At 41.3% G+C, this 15747-nt stretch overlaps 1 protein-coding gene across 1 annotated transcript in view; it reads right to left on the reverse strand.

The window, feature by feature from the left end:
• Positions 1–15747, reverse strand: part of PPP2R2C (protein phosphatase 2 regulatory subunit Bgamma) — a 322720-nt gene that overhangs the window by 91924 nt on the left and 215049 nt on the right. Inside the window, 1 exon segment of the mRNA XM_075066607.1 lies at positions 1533–1630. Within this exon segment, the coding sequence (XP_074922708.1) occupies positions 1533–1630 (98 nt within the window).

A 15747-nucleotide genomic window follows, 5' to 3' on the forward strand; every position in this document is an offset into this window, starting at 1 on the left:
AGGAAACATTTTATTTTAAATTTAAAACATGCTGTTGACAGATTGCTTTATTATGACACATAAAATTTGTTTTTCCGTGGGCATTAAATGGTATTCAATACCCAAACAAAAGTCTTTGTTAAGATCATTAGGAATGAAAAAGAGGAATTACTTCAGTAAAAATCTTATTAAAATGTTGTGGTTATTAAAAAATCGCATGTGACAATCTGGGAATTCAGACTTTAATTTTCACAAGCAGCCTTAACTCTGACCATTCCCTGCGTTCCTGGAAATGTTTAGCCACACGCCATAACCTATCTGCATTACATTTCTACATGCCCCAGGATAATATCCATACTTCCCATACTAATGTACAAACCACATTCTTCCAAAGAGGAGCTACAGACCCTCCTCCAATCCATCCTTCTTTTATCAACCTGCTGTACACTGCTTACTTCTCATCATTCATGTACAAACCAAAGAAAGACCTGTCCTCTCCCCTCACAGGTTCCCACTACACAACAGTCACAACACTTTCACAGTCTATCCACAACATAGAAGGTCTGATTCTCATGAACACTCTCTGGCAGTGTAAAGGGACTCTAAAGTGGATGTAAATAGGTGAGAATCAAGCCAAGATTCACCAGCCAGCTTTCACTATCTTCCTAATAAGCCACCAAGGAAATCACAAATACAAATCTGTCCAAACCATCCTGTCTCTACAGAGTACACAGACTGCTGTACCTGACTGATTCTCCCCCTCAGTGTGCATCTGAGACTGAAGTATCTATATATAACCAAGTCTTCTGGCTAACCCCCTCCACTAGCCAAATACTGGCTGAGATGATATTGTACAGCATTCTCCAAAACAAAACCAGGCAGGGTATATGACACTACTTATTGCACAGTTATGATACAAGGGAAGGTGAGCAGAATTTGAAAAGGAAGAGCGAAAGATATCATTGGAGGGCTGTTATAACATATAGCTTTGTGGTGTGGTTGCTACTAAATGCAGAGCTAAGCTTGTTTGTGAAACCTTAGCTATGAATTCAGACTAAACAAGGAACAAAAAACAAAAATAGCTTTTCCTTAACTTAGAAGTTCTGTACTTCCAATTGTTGGCCTTGGATAGCAAGTAGGAATAGCAGGGAAATTCTGAATTAAGACTCTTATCTTCTTTTATTCACCTAATTGAACCTAAATATTACAGGCTGAAAGGATAACACACTTTGAACAAGACTCTCTTCTGAGGCCCCTTTGTCACACAATCCCTATGGCAAAACACTTTGGGTGATGACATTCTGGCTCCACTGAAGTCAATGGAGGTTTGCCCTTGACTTCACAGGGCCAGGGTTTCAGCCCCTGTTTTCTCAGCCAAGATCCGCGATCTCCACAACAGAGCAATTAACAGAATGCTCCATGGAGTGACACTGACCAAAATAGGTAACATTCAGTTTTTGTTACTCCTGATAGCATTCAAAAATCGATTAGATCTCAGCAGCGTAAAAAAAAGCTTAGCGAGCAATTACGACAGGAAGCAATAAGAAACATACCTCAGGTTCCCTTTGGAATATAACAACCCGACCTCCCTTGTCCCCAGTAGCCAGTAGTTCTCCAGTGTGATTGAACTCAACTGTAGAAATTATATCAGCTGGAAGGAAAAAGTGAGAAAAGGCAAACCATTAGAAATGTCAAGGGCTCCATAAAAATACAGGAAACTAGGGACTCAAAAGATATACAGAGAAATGCAATAGCAAGCTACCCTTTAAAATGTTTGCCCTGCCATTAAAATCTGGCAACGGAAACAACTGTAGACTTCTAGAGGCGAGATCATGATTTCAGGCACTGCCTGCGTTTTCAGAGTAGAGGGGTTATGCACCAAGAAGAGCACAGACGTAGCACAGTCTCTTGCTACAGACTCAGCTGTGTCACAAATTATATTCCTCACCCTCTATGAGGCGTTTAGTACTCCTGGAAGTACAGGAATCCCCTCGTCCTGATGTGCAAGGAGTGCAAATGCCTAGTCCCTCCACAGAGGCACGAATGCAAGATTGAGTCTCCTTAGGTGCTTTGCACGCTATGCACTACAAAACATGGTCTGTTCCAGGGCAGAGTTTTTGGCAGATCATTTCAACACCATAAAAACATATCGTGAGAAATTTCTAAAACACCAGTTTTTGTTTGTTTTTAAATATAGAACCCTAAGAACAATTTTTTGAGGTGACGTGAATGTCATCAAAACCGCAGGCCAGCTTATTTTACAAAACACCGTAGAGTTGAAATGAAAGGGGAGAAAAAGAGCTAGAAGGCAGGAAGAACAAATTATTTCACTTGCATGAAAATAAATGTTAGAATCATAATCTGCAGTTAATCCTCACTATTAGGATGTGTGATGATAAACTAGGGATCCATCATATATACTGAGTTATAGTCAAACGTATAGGTATTACCCACATAAACATGTTTCGACTTACTATAATTATCAACCTTGTGATATGAGACAGATTTTTAAGAAGTGCCTAGGACTCAACAGCTCCCATTTAGGCATCTAAAAGAGTAGCCAGATTTTCAAATCAGCTCAGCATCCATCAACTCACATTGAGAACAGTGGGAGTCAGTGGCAGCTGAGCCCTATTGAAAATCTGGACACCCTTTAGGTGCCTAACCAGGGTATGTAACCTGCTCTTTTGAAAATCTGGCCCTAAACATAGTCACTAAAATTCAAAAGTATCTAAATGAGAAGTAGAAGTTCCATTTATTTGATGCACTTCATGAATTAAAAACATCTGTTCCCATTATCCTTTTACTAATCCAGCCCCAAATCTCAGAAAGCTTCTATTGCCAGTAGCTCTCCCTGTGAGCTATCAAAAAGCTAGGGGGAGGTATACAATTACTAATGTAAAAAGAAAACCTTGTCCTATTACTGAGAAACAGAAAGTTTATTTAAAAATAAACCCTTAAATATAGGATTTTTGAAAACAAGATATACGATAGGCTCTATTATGATTTTTCCATCTTGAGTGGGTGTATGTAGGTGCTAGTATTTCATAGACTTCAGGATGGGACCACAAGTGTGTCACTTATCTTCATTTGTTTAAAATGTGTGGCTACTCACTAATCCTGGGAGGACTCGAAAGAGCAGGGAATTAATTGTATTCCATTAATATGGGCAAGTGTGTAGGAAAAAATATTCCTAAGCCAAGATGTGCAGAACTCTAAGTGTGCCTAATGTGCTTCCTAAAACTATGGGCAAAACGCTGCCAATGCTGGAACATTTTCAATTTAAGAATCTGTCTGGGAAATGAAAGGGCTCAGCAGAATCCACTGTTTCTGTTGGACGCGTTATGTCCTCTGCACAGTTCTGAAAGTACGCCAGGCTGCAACAGGTTGTAGACCCAGGAAATAAAATATGTACAACTCAAGTTGTACATGAGTCCACAGCGTGCCCTTATGAGTCCACAGCGTGCCCTTGTTGCCAAGGAGGCTAACGGCATATTGGGCTGCATTAGTAGGAGCATTGCCAGCAGTTCGAGGGAAGTGATTATTCCCCTCTATTCGGCACTGGTGAGGCCACATCTGGAGTACTGTGTCCAGTTTTGAACCCCCCGCTACAGAAAGGATGTGGACAAATTGGAGAGAATCCAGCGGAGGGCAACAAAAATGATTAGGGGACTGGGGCCCATGACTTATGAGGAGAGGCTGAGGGAACTCGGTGTATTTAGTCTGCAGAAGAGAACAGTGAGGGGGGATTTGATAGCAGCCTTCAACTACCTGAAGGGGGGTTCCAAAGAGGATGGAGCTCGGCTGTTCTCAGTGGTGGCAGATGACAGAACAAGGAGCAATGGTCTCAAGATGCAGTGGGGTTGGATATTAGGAAAAACTATTTCACTGGGAGGGTGGTGAAGCACTGGAATGGGTTACCCAGGGAGGTAGTAGAATTTCTATCCTTAGAGGTTTTTAAGGTTAGGCTTGACAAAGCCCTGGCTGGGATGATTTAGTTGGGGTTGGTCCTGCTTTGAGCAGGGGGTTGGACTAGATGATCTCCTGAGCTCTCTTCCAACCCGAATCTTCTATGATTCAAGCCAGGTCACTGAAAGTGCATTCACTTACCTCCTGGGCCACAGCAGCCATCAAGTCTGCTTTAGGACAGGCAGAATTCTCCCCCTCCACACCTCAGGAGCCCAAAACTGTTCTCATGGGAGGGGACGGAGAGCAACAAGAGCCCAACAGATCAGAGCGGCTCCAATTCCTCCTCCCCACCCTCTTCTGTGAGCAACATATCAACTCCTTTGCTTCTCTCCCCCTCCGGAAACCCCCTGGGAAGACGGGAGGAGGGATGAAGAATCCCTGGAGCTACCCTGTCCAGTCTGTAAGGTGGGAGGGGACCCTGCTAGAGCCTCTCCCACAGGCCTGGGAGAGGAGGGGATGAAGAATTCAAAAAGGAACAGAAGTGAGGCTGCGGGGATAGGGTCAGAATGAATTTATGTGGGGATTGGGAGGGCAGAACAGAGAAGGGGGCAGAATTGATAGGGGCTGGGGACAGGCAAATGTGATATCGCTTTCATTTCTGTAGACTATGATAAACTGTCCCCCCCAAGCATACAGCCACTTTTGTCTGACCACTTTCAGCACTGTGTGAGCATATATTGGGACACACAGGATTTCCTCTGCATCCCCGATGACAAACTCTGGTTTTTGCCCCAGCCAATAAAAATGTTGATGCAAATTATAAGCGATGATGTGAGGATGTAAATGTCGAGTTTACCTGATACTTGAATTTTGCCTGCTGATCTGAACTTTAATATAACAGAGCATTAGGTCCTACTGTATTTGGGCCCAACCCAAAGCCCATGAAAGCCAATGGCATTTGACTTTTATGTGGACTTCAATGGGCTTCGGATCAGGTCCTTTGTTAGTAACTGTCCTAAAAGCATGGGTTTCACTGCAGTATAGGGAGAGAGGGTGCACTGCTCAAGCTGTGGGGTGGGAGGTTTTGGGGTAAAAATTATTTCTGCTGAAGGATTTACTTTTCACTTGCTTGTCAATATTTTTTTTTGGAAGTTTTCTGAACGGGTCTTTTGGTGTGTAATATCCTCTTTTGTAAAGAGATATTTATGAATTATTTTCTGACCTTGTGAAATTCCTACTGACTTTACAATTGGTATATGCATATGCTCATGTGGGACCTCATCCTAGCCCCACCACGTAGACAACTCTTGTTGAAATCAAGAGTGGAGCAGTCTCAAGATGGGGACCCCTGGCTTAAGTGCGCTGAGTAAAATATGACAATCAAACACACTTTGGGAGAGAGAGAGAAAGAGATGGGCAAAAAGAAAAACAAGGGGCTTTTTTAGGATGGGCCAATTACTGATCCCCCGAGTAACAACTGAGTAACAGTAACTCATTCTGGGCACTGGTCCTGAGAAAGACTGAATTAAAACAGATTAATGGCAGGAAGATTCAACCATATAGTTCAGTGCACTTGCTAATGCACAGAGTGTTTCCTTGAATTGTTTGCATGATATAGAGAGTCTCACAATAACACATTATAATATGCCCAGGGCCTGAGCCAATGCCCATTGAAATCAATGGGAGTCTTTCTGCTAACATCAATTAAAACTAGATCAGGTGACAATGACATGTTGGTATGATTATAACACCGTGCATAGGTTAGGTGTCAATTTCTGGAGCAAAGGTTTAAAACTGTAGCAATTTAAAAAAAATTAGCAACAAGTGTCCATGAAGTACCATTGCTAGTGATGGCATTTGGGGGTAAAACTCAGGCCTGATCTACACTTAAAACTTAGACTGACATAGTGAGGAGTGTAAAAATCCACCTCCTCAATTGCGATAGCTATGCTAACCTAACCCCCACTATAGATGCAGCTAGGTCAATGGAAAGTGCTTCCGTTGACCTAACAACTTTGCTCGGGGTGGTGGATTTTCTACAGTGACAGAAAAACCCCCTCTGATCCCTATAGTTGGTGTCTACACTATGGGGTTACTTACAGCAGTGTAGTTCGTAACTGTGCCGCTGTAGAGCCCATAGCACAAACGTGGCCTCTGAATCTTGCAGGTGCTTTGGTTAATGCCTTTCCCCCCAGTAATACTATGATGGTAATTCTGAACTAGAAATTCTAAATATATTTAAGACAATTAAGATATTCTGGTAAAGAGCAGAGGAAATACTTCTTCACTGTATTCTATTGAGCATGTTAATAAAAAATTTGCCCTGTATTAGGTAACTACCTTTATTGATCCAGTAAATAAGAGATGAAGACGATCACCACACAAAAACCACCCCCTATGCAATACATCTGTCCAGCAGGTAAACATTAGTCATGCTCTTTCATAAAGATTAGGCAGCTTGGCTCTTTTGCAAGAGAGGGAGTAGGATCAATTAGAAAAGCCTTTTATACACTTCCAGATAATTCCTCTTGGAACATTCCCCAGCACTTCCATCAGTACTCTGGGAACTCCAGACACTGCAATAACATCCTACATGGACTCCAACACTGGAGAACTATTACTGCAGTGCACAGTGTGGCTAAGTGTCAGATTCTCCTTTAGAATATGTAAATGTTCCATGCTGGAAAAGTTGATTCACTCACATGTACATAGGGGTACCATGTTTGAAATGCAAAAAACCCCGGCATCCACCCCACTCAGATCCCCGCCACATCCCTAACCTCCAACTACAAAGCAACTTCACAGCGCCCCCCCCCCAATATCCACATATAGTATCTAGAGAGATAACACGTACAGATAAGCTTGATAACATTACACATCTCCTCACTCTCACATGACTCAAACCCTCTCACACATACATGTGGTGCGCTTGTGTGTTGGTGGGCAGACAGTTGCTGTATTTTCAACAGTTTTGATCTATTATCACTTAAACTGTGGAAGGAGGAACACTGCAGCATTGTTAGCTGGACACAGAAACGTTTAACATTAGATATGCCAGTGTATTGTGATACTAATGCAAATTTTTAGATCCATGTAAAAAAAGGCCGGCAGATTAAATTATTTTTTTGAAAAACTAGCAAATCCATAAAAAAAAAACCTGGCCAGGCTGGTCAAATACCAGCCAGGAGGTGATCCTACATGTGCAGTGAGCTAAAATAGATGGTTCAGATAAACAGCCCCCCTGCATTCTTCTTCAAATACGTATCTTTCATATCACACCTGGCAGTGCCAAGCTTTCCTCTAACACATCAGGATCAGACACAGAGGGAATTCACCAAGTACGGAACAGCGACTGTGACCTCAATAGCCAATGGGCAAATGCTGCTGACCAGATTGTAAACACCAGCTCAGCCTTGTGAAATATATATGAACTGGCACATGAAGAAATACTTTGAAGCAGCACCGCTGATCATCCTCACTTGATTAAAAAACAACAATGGTATTTTGGTTCAAAATACTGTTGTTTTTAAATTAAATCTGCACAGAATAATCTAAACTAGAGATGAAAAGCCATATTTGGTCATCTACTCCATGGCTTTCCAAAGCAGGATTGTTTCAACCAATACTGCATATTATCTAGTGCTTTCTTCAGTCTAATTTTAAATGGTCATGTGAATGGGAACTCCTCCTTGGGAGACTATGCAGCAGCCTAATCCCAGACAGTTTTTCCTGATTCAGCCTAAAGTATCCATTTCTTAAATTCATCCCATTACTGCTAGTTATATATGCCCTTTTGCACCTCTCTAACTAATCCCTCTCCAACTTTGGTGTTTACACCCTTTCAAAACTTGTAGTCCATTCTGCTGTTACCTCACAGCTGCTACTTAGCTATACATACTCAGTTCTTTCAATGTTTTTCTTAAATCAGCATCAGTCAGACAGATCTCTCATTGCATTGCTCTTCTCTGTGCTCCCTGAGGTTTGTTAGTACCTTTCCAATATTCATGTAGGCAGAAATAATTGCAGCGTTCTAGGAGCAGTCTCACTAGATCAGTCGTGGGGTGACTATAACCTTAGTGTTCTATGACGGAGTCTCTGCACATGCAGATCAAAATCACATTGGCCTTTTATCCAGACTCATAATTTACTGTCCAGTGTCTCTCTCTAGGGCTGGTTTGGCTTCACAACTTTTCCGGTTTCTTGATTTAAGTAATACAGAAAAGACATAAGTCAAAATACTTAGTTTATGCACAATATGAATCTACACATCATGGACCTCCATAATATTTTGATTATTATACCTTAGATGAATATTGTTATCCCCATATCATACATCCTATGGGCCAAATCCTAAAGGCCTTACTCATTTTTACTCAGCTCTTACCGTTTGTCAGACAAACTCCCCATAACTTTGAGTAAAAACCTCGGGATATTTTCCATCTCTATGGTAACACTAAAACATTTTCAAATTTTAATTGTTCCTCAGAACATAAGGCAACTCAGGGACATTTCAGAATCACTTCACCCACTCTGAAAATGCAACCTCTTCGATGAATCGTGGCAGCTTTTTTAAGAGCAAACCCCAATATCATGCAACAGTTTAGGGAAAAGAATGGAAATAAATATTATATCCAGTTGAAATTGCAGGGGAAATCTGGATGGTCAATTACTGGATTTGGAGTGGGCCAGAATACTGGAATTAACATCACTACTGTTACAAAAAATGCAGTGGGATCTGTATTTATCAGAAAAAAGTCAAGATACCTCTGACTCATGCCTCATCCAAAAGACAGCACTTTCAGCATCACAGTGTCCTTAACAATATACTGAGGCATTGATTCAGTGCTGACTCAGAGGGCAAGAGTGTCCTCTACAGAATCACCAACTTCATTTTCTGTAGCAGCGAGGAGCTCCTGGGATGTCTTTGATCCAAGTACTGACCTGGTGTAAACTTGGCTTGTGAGAGCTAATAAGATCATGCCACAACCTGTCATGGCTGCAGGCAATCCTCTTTCACACTGATATAGAAGTCCCTGAGTAAGCATAATTTGAAAATGTAACAAAGAAGCTCACTACGCAGACGGAGATACAAAACAGAGGGACATAAAAGTAGACAAGAGGCAGACCAGACAAAATATAACACAAGTTCTTGTATAAACTGAATGTCACAATGAAATGCATTATGGGAAATTTAGAGGTGATCAGAAAATGGAAAACTTTTTTTGCAAAAAGAAAAATTTGCTACTTTTTTCTGTTTTTCACTAAAAGTTCAAAAGTTTCTGAGAAACTAGGAAAGATCATTTTAAAAACCAAATGTTTGAAGCTCAAGGGAATCTTCATATTCTTAAATAACTGAAGAGTTATTCTTTAACAATGGCAGAATTTCCCCCCTTGAAACTGTTGTGGCTGTGTACTCTTGTAGACAGGGAGTACATGGGACCCAGGAGATCTGGACTGTGTTCCCACCTCACCACTGAGGAAGTCACTTCACCTCTCCATGCCTCTGCTTTCCCTCCAAATCTTTGTCAGTCTTGTGTTTAGGAGTATAAGCTCTTTGGGGCAGAGACTGTCTTTTATTGTGTTTGTACAGTGCATAATACAACAGGGCCCAATCTCAGTTGGGGCCTCTAGGTGCTACTGTCATGCAAATATCAGTAGCATTCTATGACCATAAGTGTTTCAGGGACTGGTGAAACAGGATCATCAACCAACAAGAGGATGGAATCCACATTAAGTAAGAATCAATGCATCCACTCCCTTTGATGTAGTTGTGTTCCTAACTAACGTTGTGACTGGCTCCATTGCTAGCATAAGCAAATGTATTCATGGCAAAATCTAAACAGCCTAATTCAGTCCCATCCAGCATTATCTGTCATCCAAGAACATGGCTTCTGCGTCTAAATGGTTCTTTGTTTTCTAAATGTAACAAACTCCTGATGTGAAATCTGATATACTTGGCCTTAAATGCTGAACAGCACCCTGGAAAAGTAAGGCTGCTCCTGTGGAAAGGTATGGAGAATACTGTGAACTTTAGCCTTTGCCTGGCCTGTCCACCAGCACTGAGCAGGGCTGCTTCTTTCCCAACAATCCTAACTGGGGAAATAAGGTGGGTGAGGTAATATCTTTTATTGGATCAACACGGCTGCAGCTACACAGCACACATCCTGATTGGAGCTTTAGTTGCACTATGCACTTTGCAGCTGCTCAGCTGGAGCAATGCCAGCTCCCACTTGATTAGTAGGGAGCTGAGCGAAGAGCGGCTGAGCTAGCCCAGAGTGAAGAACACTATAAGGTTTCAAGCCATGACACAGCTTGGACTAGTGTATGCTGGGTGCTGCTCTTTCAACTCAACCCTGCTACCGGCTGCACAAACGTGTAATCAGGTGTCTGAGGCCAGTACAGGAAAACACTTCACTGTGTGCTTAATCCCATGTCTAAACCAGACAACACAAACAAATGCTCATGTGCACACCCAAATAGGGATCCTATCCTAAACAGGGGGTTAAAGGCTGTCATTAATGGCCACAATTATTAGGTTTTTTAAAACAAATTGTCCCTACCTGATTTACTGTGCAAACCCAATAACTTAACGATAGTTATCTCTTTTTTTAAAGAATATTTACAACATTTAATAAATTAAAAATCTACAAACTAACCAGTAATGTAGGGACTATTTGACAGATAGAATTAAGCAACTAGGACAAATACTCTTGGAGCAAAAAGTCAATGGGGGAAGATGGTCTTTCAGCTAATGCACAGGCCTACTAGTCAGGAGATCTGGATTCTATTCTGAGCACTGGGAAAGGCTTCCGATGTGAAAACAAGTTCTTACGGTCTACATTTTGTAAAGTACCATTGATTTTCATGTCCAGTTTAAAACACCAATGGCCTGATTTCAGGGGTGCTGAGCACCCACCTATGCCTGTAATACTGAGAGTTGTGGGGACCCCAAACCTCTAAAAATGAACCTGAAGAGGCTTGATCCTGTGCCCATTGAAGTTAATGGAAAAGCTCCAACTAACTTTAACAGTGCAGGTTCAGGCCACTATTGTTTTAAGTTGAATATCCAAAAGTTCAGATGCCCAAAATTAGTGGCCGCTTCTTAAAATGTTTGCCATAAGTGCCTCTGTTTCCTCGCCTATAAAATAGTTTCCTTAGCTCAGCAGGGATTTTTAAGGCTTAGTTTGTTAATTTTTAAAGCACCTTGAGATCCCTGCATGGATAACTCTTAACTATTGGTCCTACTGAGCCCAGTATCTCTTTATTACTTGACTCTATGAAGCTCCGATCTTTGTGTATGAAATACTACCTGGATTGGTAAAGAATGTGCTACATTCCCTTTTCCTTTACCTTTTCCATTAACTACTTCAGCAGTTCTCAAACTGTGGGTCAGGACCCCAAAGTGGCTGGTGTTATACTTGCTGGGGCCCAGGGCTGGAGTCCCACTACCCTTGGCTGAAGCCGAAACCCCAAGGGTGTCAGCCCTGGGTGGCAGGGATCAGGTTACAGGTCCCCTCCCCGGGGCTGAAGCCCTTGGGTTTTGCTCCCCCAAGCCCTGCCCAGGGTGGGTTCCAGCTTCAGTCCCCGCTCCTGGAGTCAGATAGTAATTTTTGTTGTCAGAAAGCGGTCACAGTGCAATGAAGTTTGAGAACGCCTGAACTACTTCATTATCATTGAAGGAAATAGATTAACTGATTTGCTAAGCCCTTCATCTCAGGTGATTTTAAACTGTTCAATAATGTTACTAGATGGTTAGTCTAGATATTTAATCTTTAAGACCAGAAATACAATTTCTAAGTTTCATAAATATTTTACTCTGAAACTATCAACAGAAATATCGGTACTGAACATACACAAAAAGGTCTATATAATAAATATTGTACAACATATGCTATGCAAATTATTCCTTGCTGATGTATGAAAAATACAGCTGGACATTTATTTCTCAGTGTTTGCCGGCAAAAAGACCACTTTTAATTGTGAAAGATCAGGATTCAACAACAGGCTTAAAACACCCTGCTCAAATGCTATGGAAATTTCAAAACCGTGTCAGTCCTTTCCCATTACCAAGTAACCATAAGGTGCAAGAAGGCAAAACTTGCCATGGGCATCACATCATGTATTTACGGCTTCCTGCACTGGTTATAAACTGATGCTCATTGGATAAACCTTCCCTGTGCTGTGAGCTTTCAATCCCTCCCTATTAATTTCACACTGAGGAGCCACACAGCCTGGCAGCCAGTAACAGACAGATTAGAAGTGGTGCTGCCAAGTGTTAAAAAATGCTAGGCAACAATGCCTGAATGGGATCATGGAAAGCCCTAGCAGATACCCTCTGACTTCTGAGCAAACAAATGCCCAAACCTGAAAGGACTTAATTTATTAAAATCCGTCTTTCAGTATAGACTAGTCTTATTGTTTTCTTTTTCGCTTACATAAAACAAATACAGTGACGGCCTTGTCCAGCAAGCATCAATTTTGTGAAAAAGGGCTATTGCAATTCAAACCTAAAAAGAAAAAGATTATTAGAACCTTAAAGGGAACTCTTCCATTTAAAATATATACAAGGAGCACTGAAAAGTCATCTAAAATTTACAATCCTGTATCAAACAATGTTCAGAATGGATATTTCCTACTTATTAAACATAAACATTAACAGGATTTGACTTTCAGCTATTTCTGAACTTAAAAAAAATGTTTTTAAACTGAGCAATTAAGAGCCGGGGCACAGGGGAAGTAATCATTTCAGACAGGCACATTGGTATTACAAGTAACACAAAATAATCGTATTTAGCACTAACCAGTTTTCATGTTCAAGATTTTTTGGGTTTTTTTATACAGACAATACTGCATTAATCCTCCCAACACCCTATGTTACTATTTCCACGTTACACATGGGGAAAATGAATAGGTCAAGTGACTTGTGCAAGGCTACACACTGAGTCTCGATTATACAAACAGTGAAAGACAAACAGTATAGACCATGGCTCAGCAAACCAGCTCTGTTCATCAAAGCATTTAAGCACGTGCTTTACATTAAGCATATGTTTAAGCCTCATTGATTTCCGTTCAAGCTCATGTTCGAATGGTTTGCTGAATTGTAACCCCCAACGAACAGGGCATATTAATAACATGACAGGCCCTGTGCAGAAAAAGAGCAAACACAGCCCACGCAAATGGGTGGTACCTATTTGGGTGGATCTGGGAGATAGGATCGTAAGCTCCAAAATGACAGAGCCGGGGCAACTGAGCAGCACCTGCTCAATATGGAATGGTGATGGGGGAAGCATCAGACACAGTCTGCTGTATTGAATGTGAGCCATGTGAATCATAGCTGTGCATTGACCAACTGGACACAGCCCTAGTTTGCCAAATTTCCCACTCTGCTCTGCTGTGGGGACTCTAGCTGGAGTTTTCTTCCTCAGCGTGAGGAAGATGGGGAGTACAATTGTGTGGGTTTGCTGTAGCCTGTACTACAAGCACAGCAGAAACAATGCATTTCTGTGGCCTTCAGTCCTGATGGAGCCATGTAAAAGGGAGGGGATTAGCTATATTGTACATTAGCCGAATACTGGAGCCTTTGTTCAGAACACTTACTTTATGCACAAACATCAACGGCTTAGCAAATTTTTAGTTTCTTGTGCAGAGAGTGTGCAATTTTTCCTCATTCCACGAACAAACCTTATTCCACCCCATCACGCTGCTCACATTTTGAGGAGGCTCCCAAACACTCCTAAGCCTGATTCCAAACTCTCAATAGTTTTTAAAACAAACAATGGATTTACTCATGATTTACTCTGATATAAGTGAGATAAGAACCAGACCCTGTATTTAGAAGAGGTGAAGTGGCCAAAACCAGCTGTATTTTATCCCTATTATATAAAAACAAAATGCAAGCTGAGTTAACTGAGTGGCCTGATCCAAAACCCATTGAAACTAATGGAGAGATGGTCCCTTACTTCAATGAGCACTGGACCTGGCCCAGCATGATTAGCAGGAACATGAACAGAATCTGAAGTATTCTTTTACATCCTTTCATCTCTACACATCCAACCACACGAAGGTAAGTACCATGGAAGATAAATAGTAGGAGAAAGGCAGTCAAACTGTACATGCCATTACTAATTCTCTGGTCCAAGTAAAAAGCACATTTTTGTTCTTTGTAAAATAGAAAGTGGAATACTGGGTATTGCAAACAGCAATAAGTATTTGATGGGTTGTTGTTTTTTAATCAAATATTCATCTTAGAGAGCTATCTGCATATAACCTTCAGATGCCATTTTATTATTGGTTTTTTAAAATTTAATTTAAAATTAATTATCATATAAAATGGTGTATATTCCTTCCCCTCCCTCCCCACATATATCCTAGGCTTCCAGATAAATAAATTGGCAGGCAATCAATTTTTCTATTTTAAATAACAATTAGAACTATTCATCCTTCCCTATTTTCTCCTCTGTGATTTCCAGCAGCTAAGGGATCAGCAGCTAAGGTCATAACATGCGGCTTGTTGGTGGTCACAGGAGCTTGATGCCCAGCTGTGTTAGATACTCATCTAGTAGCATCTGTTTGCTTGGCAAGCTCCAAAGGCAGTTGAGCTGACAGCTCTGAATTTGCCTCTGGGTCTGTCACGAGATTATATGGCTGTTGGACTTTGGGGAGTGCCTGATACTGCTTTGATGTGTATCCTACGCATCACAAAACATTACATCCTTCCTTAACAGCTTCTGAAATCAATAGTTGTGATCTTTCAGAATAATCTAGGTGGTGTGACTAGCTGTTCTGAGAAAATTAAAAACAAAAACTAGATAGATAGATAGATAGATAGATAGATAGATAAACTAATTTAACTCCCATTGCTTAAATCAAACTGCCTTCATGTTGATCCAGTTTACGTAATATGACCCAACGACCTCATAAGAGGGTATGAATATCAGTAGAATACCAAGAGGAAGTCTGTTTCAGTAAATAGGCTGATATGACAATGAACGGTGCTTGTGTTTTTCAAAGTGTCATTACAGGCTGTTTATAGAATTGATGCACTGGCCTGATACATCATTGCCAATGCCATGTAGTGATTTACACAAATATAAAGAAAGTGCCAATAAATGCATCCAGCACAAAAATAATAATTTGGTGGTGACGTACATCCACTTCACACTAGTGTAGGAGCTCAATCCTACAAGGTGCTCAGAGCACTGTGAGCTAATCCAACGAACTGCTTAAGATTTTGCTTATCTTTTAGTATGTAAGTCACCCAACTGACCTTGAAGGGACCACTCATGCGTAATGTTAAGCATCTGCTTAAGTGCTTTTCTGCATCAAGGGTAGATGCTCAGCACCTTGGTGGATTGAGCCCTGTACCAGGTACAAAGCAATGAGGAACCTGGCTCGTTGTATCTGAATACATTACATTCCTTTCATTAATGATAAATAACAATTCAAAGAACATGCTAATTAAAATACAATGCATCAATCCTAGCCTGTGTTTGTGTTTTGTAATGAAACATCAAAAACTGTATATAGCCTCAGAAATACACATCACATTTTGTATTCGTCCCAATGAACATCAGTCATCTAATGTTACTAAATCAGAACACAATGTAAATGCAAACAGTACAATGCAGGACACAGTCTAAAACTGCAGCAGCATTGTAGGCTGGTGGGGCAGGTTGTGATTTCACCTGGCCTCTTGCACTAGAACAGGGGTGGGCAAACTATGGCATGGGGGCCGCATCAGGCCCTCCAGATGTTTTAATCCAGTCCTCAAGCTTCCACTGGTCAGCGGGGTCTGGGGTCTGCCCTGCTCCAGTGCTCCAGTCGGGGAGCGGTATCGGAGATTTGCTCTGCTCTGTGTGG

This window comes from Chelonoidis abingdonii, chromosome 5 (assembly GCF_003597395.2).
Source record: "Chelonoidis abingdonii isolate Lonesome George chromosome 5, CheloAbing_2.0, whole genome shotgun sequence".
NCBI classification, from domain to species: domain Eukaryota; kingdom Metazoa; phylum Chordata; order Testudines; family Testudinidae; genus Chelonoidis; species Chelonoidis abingdonii.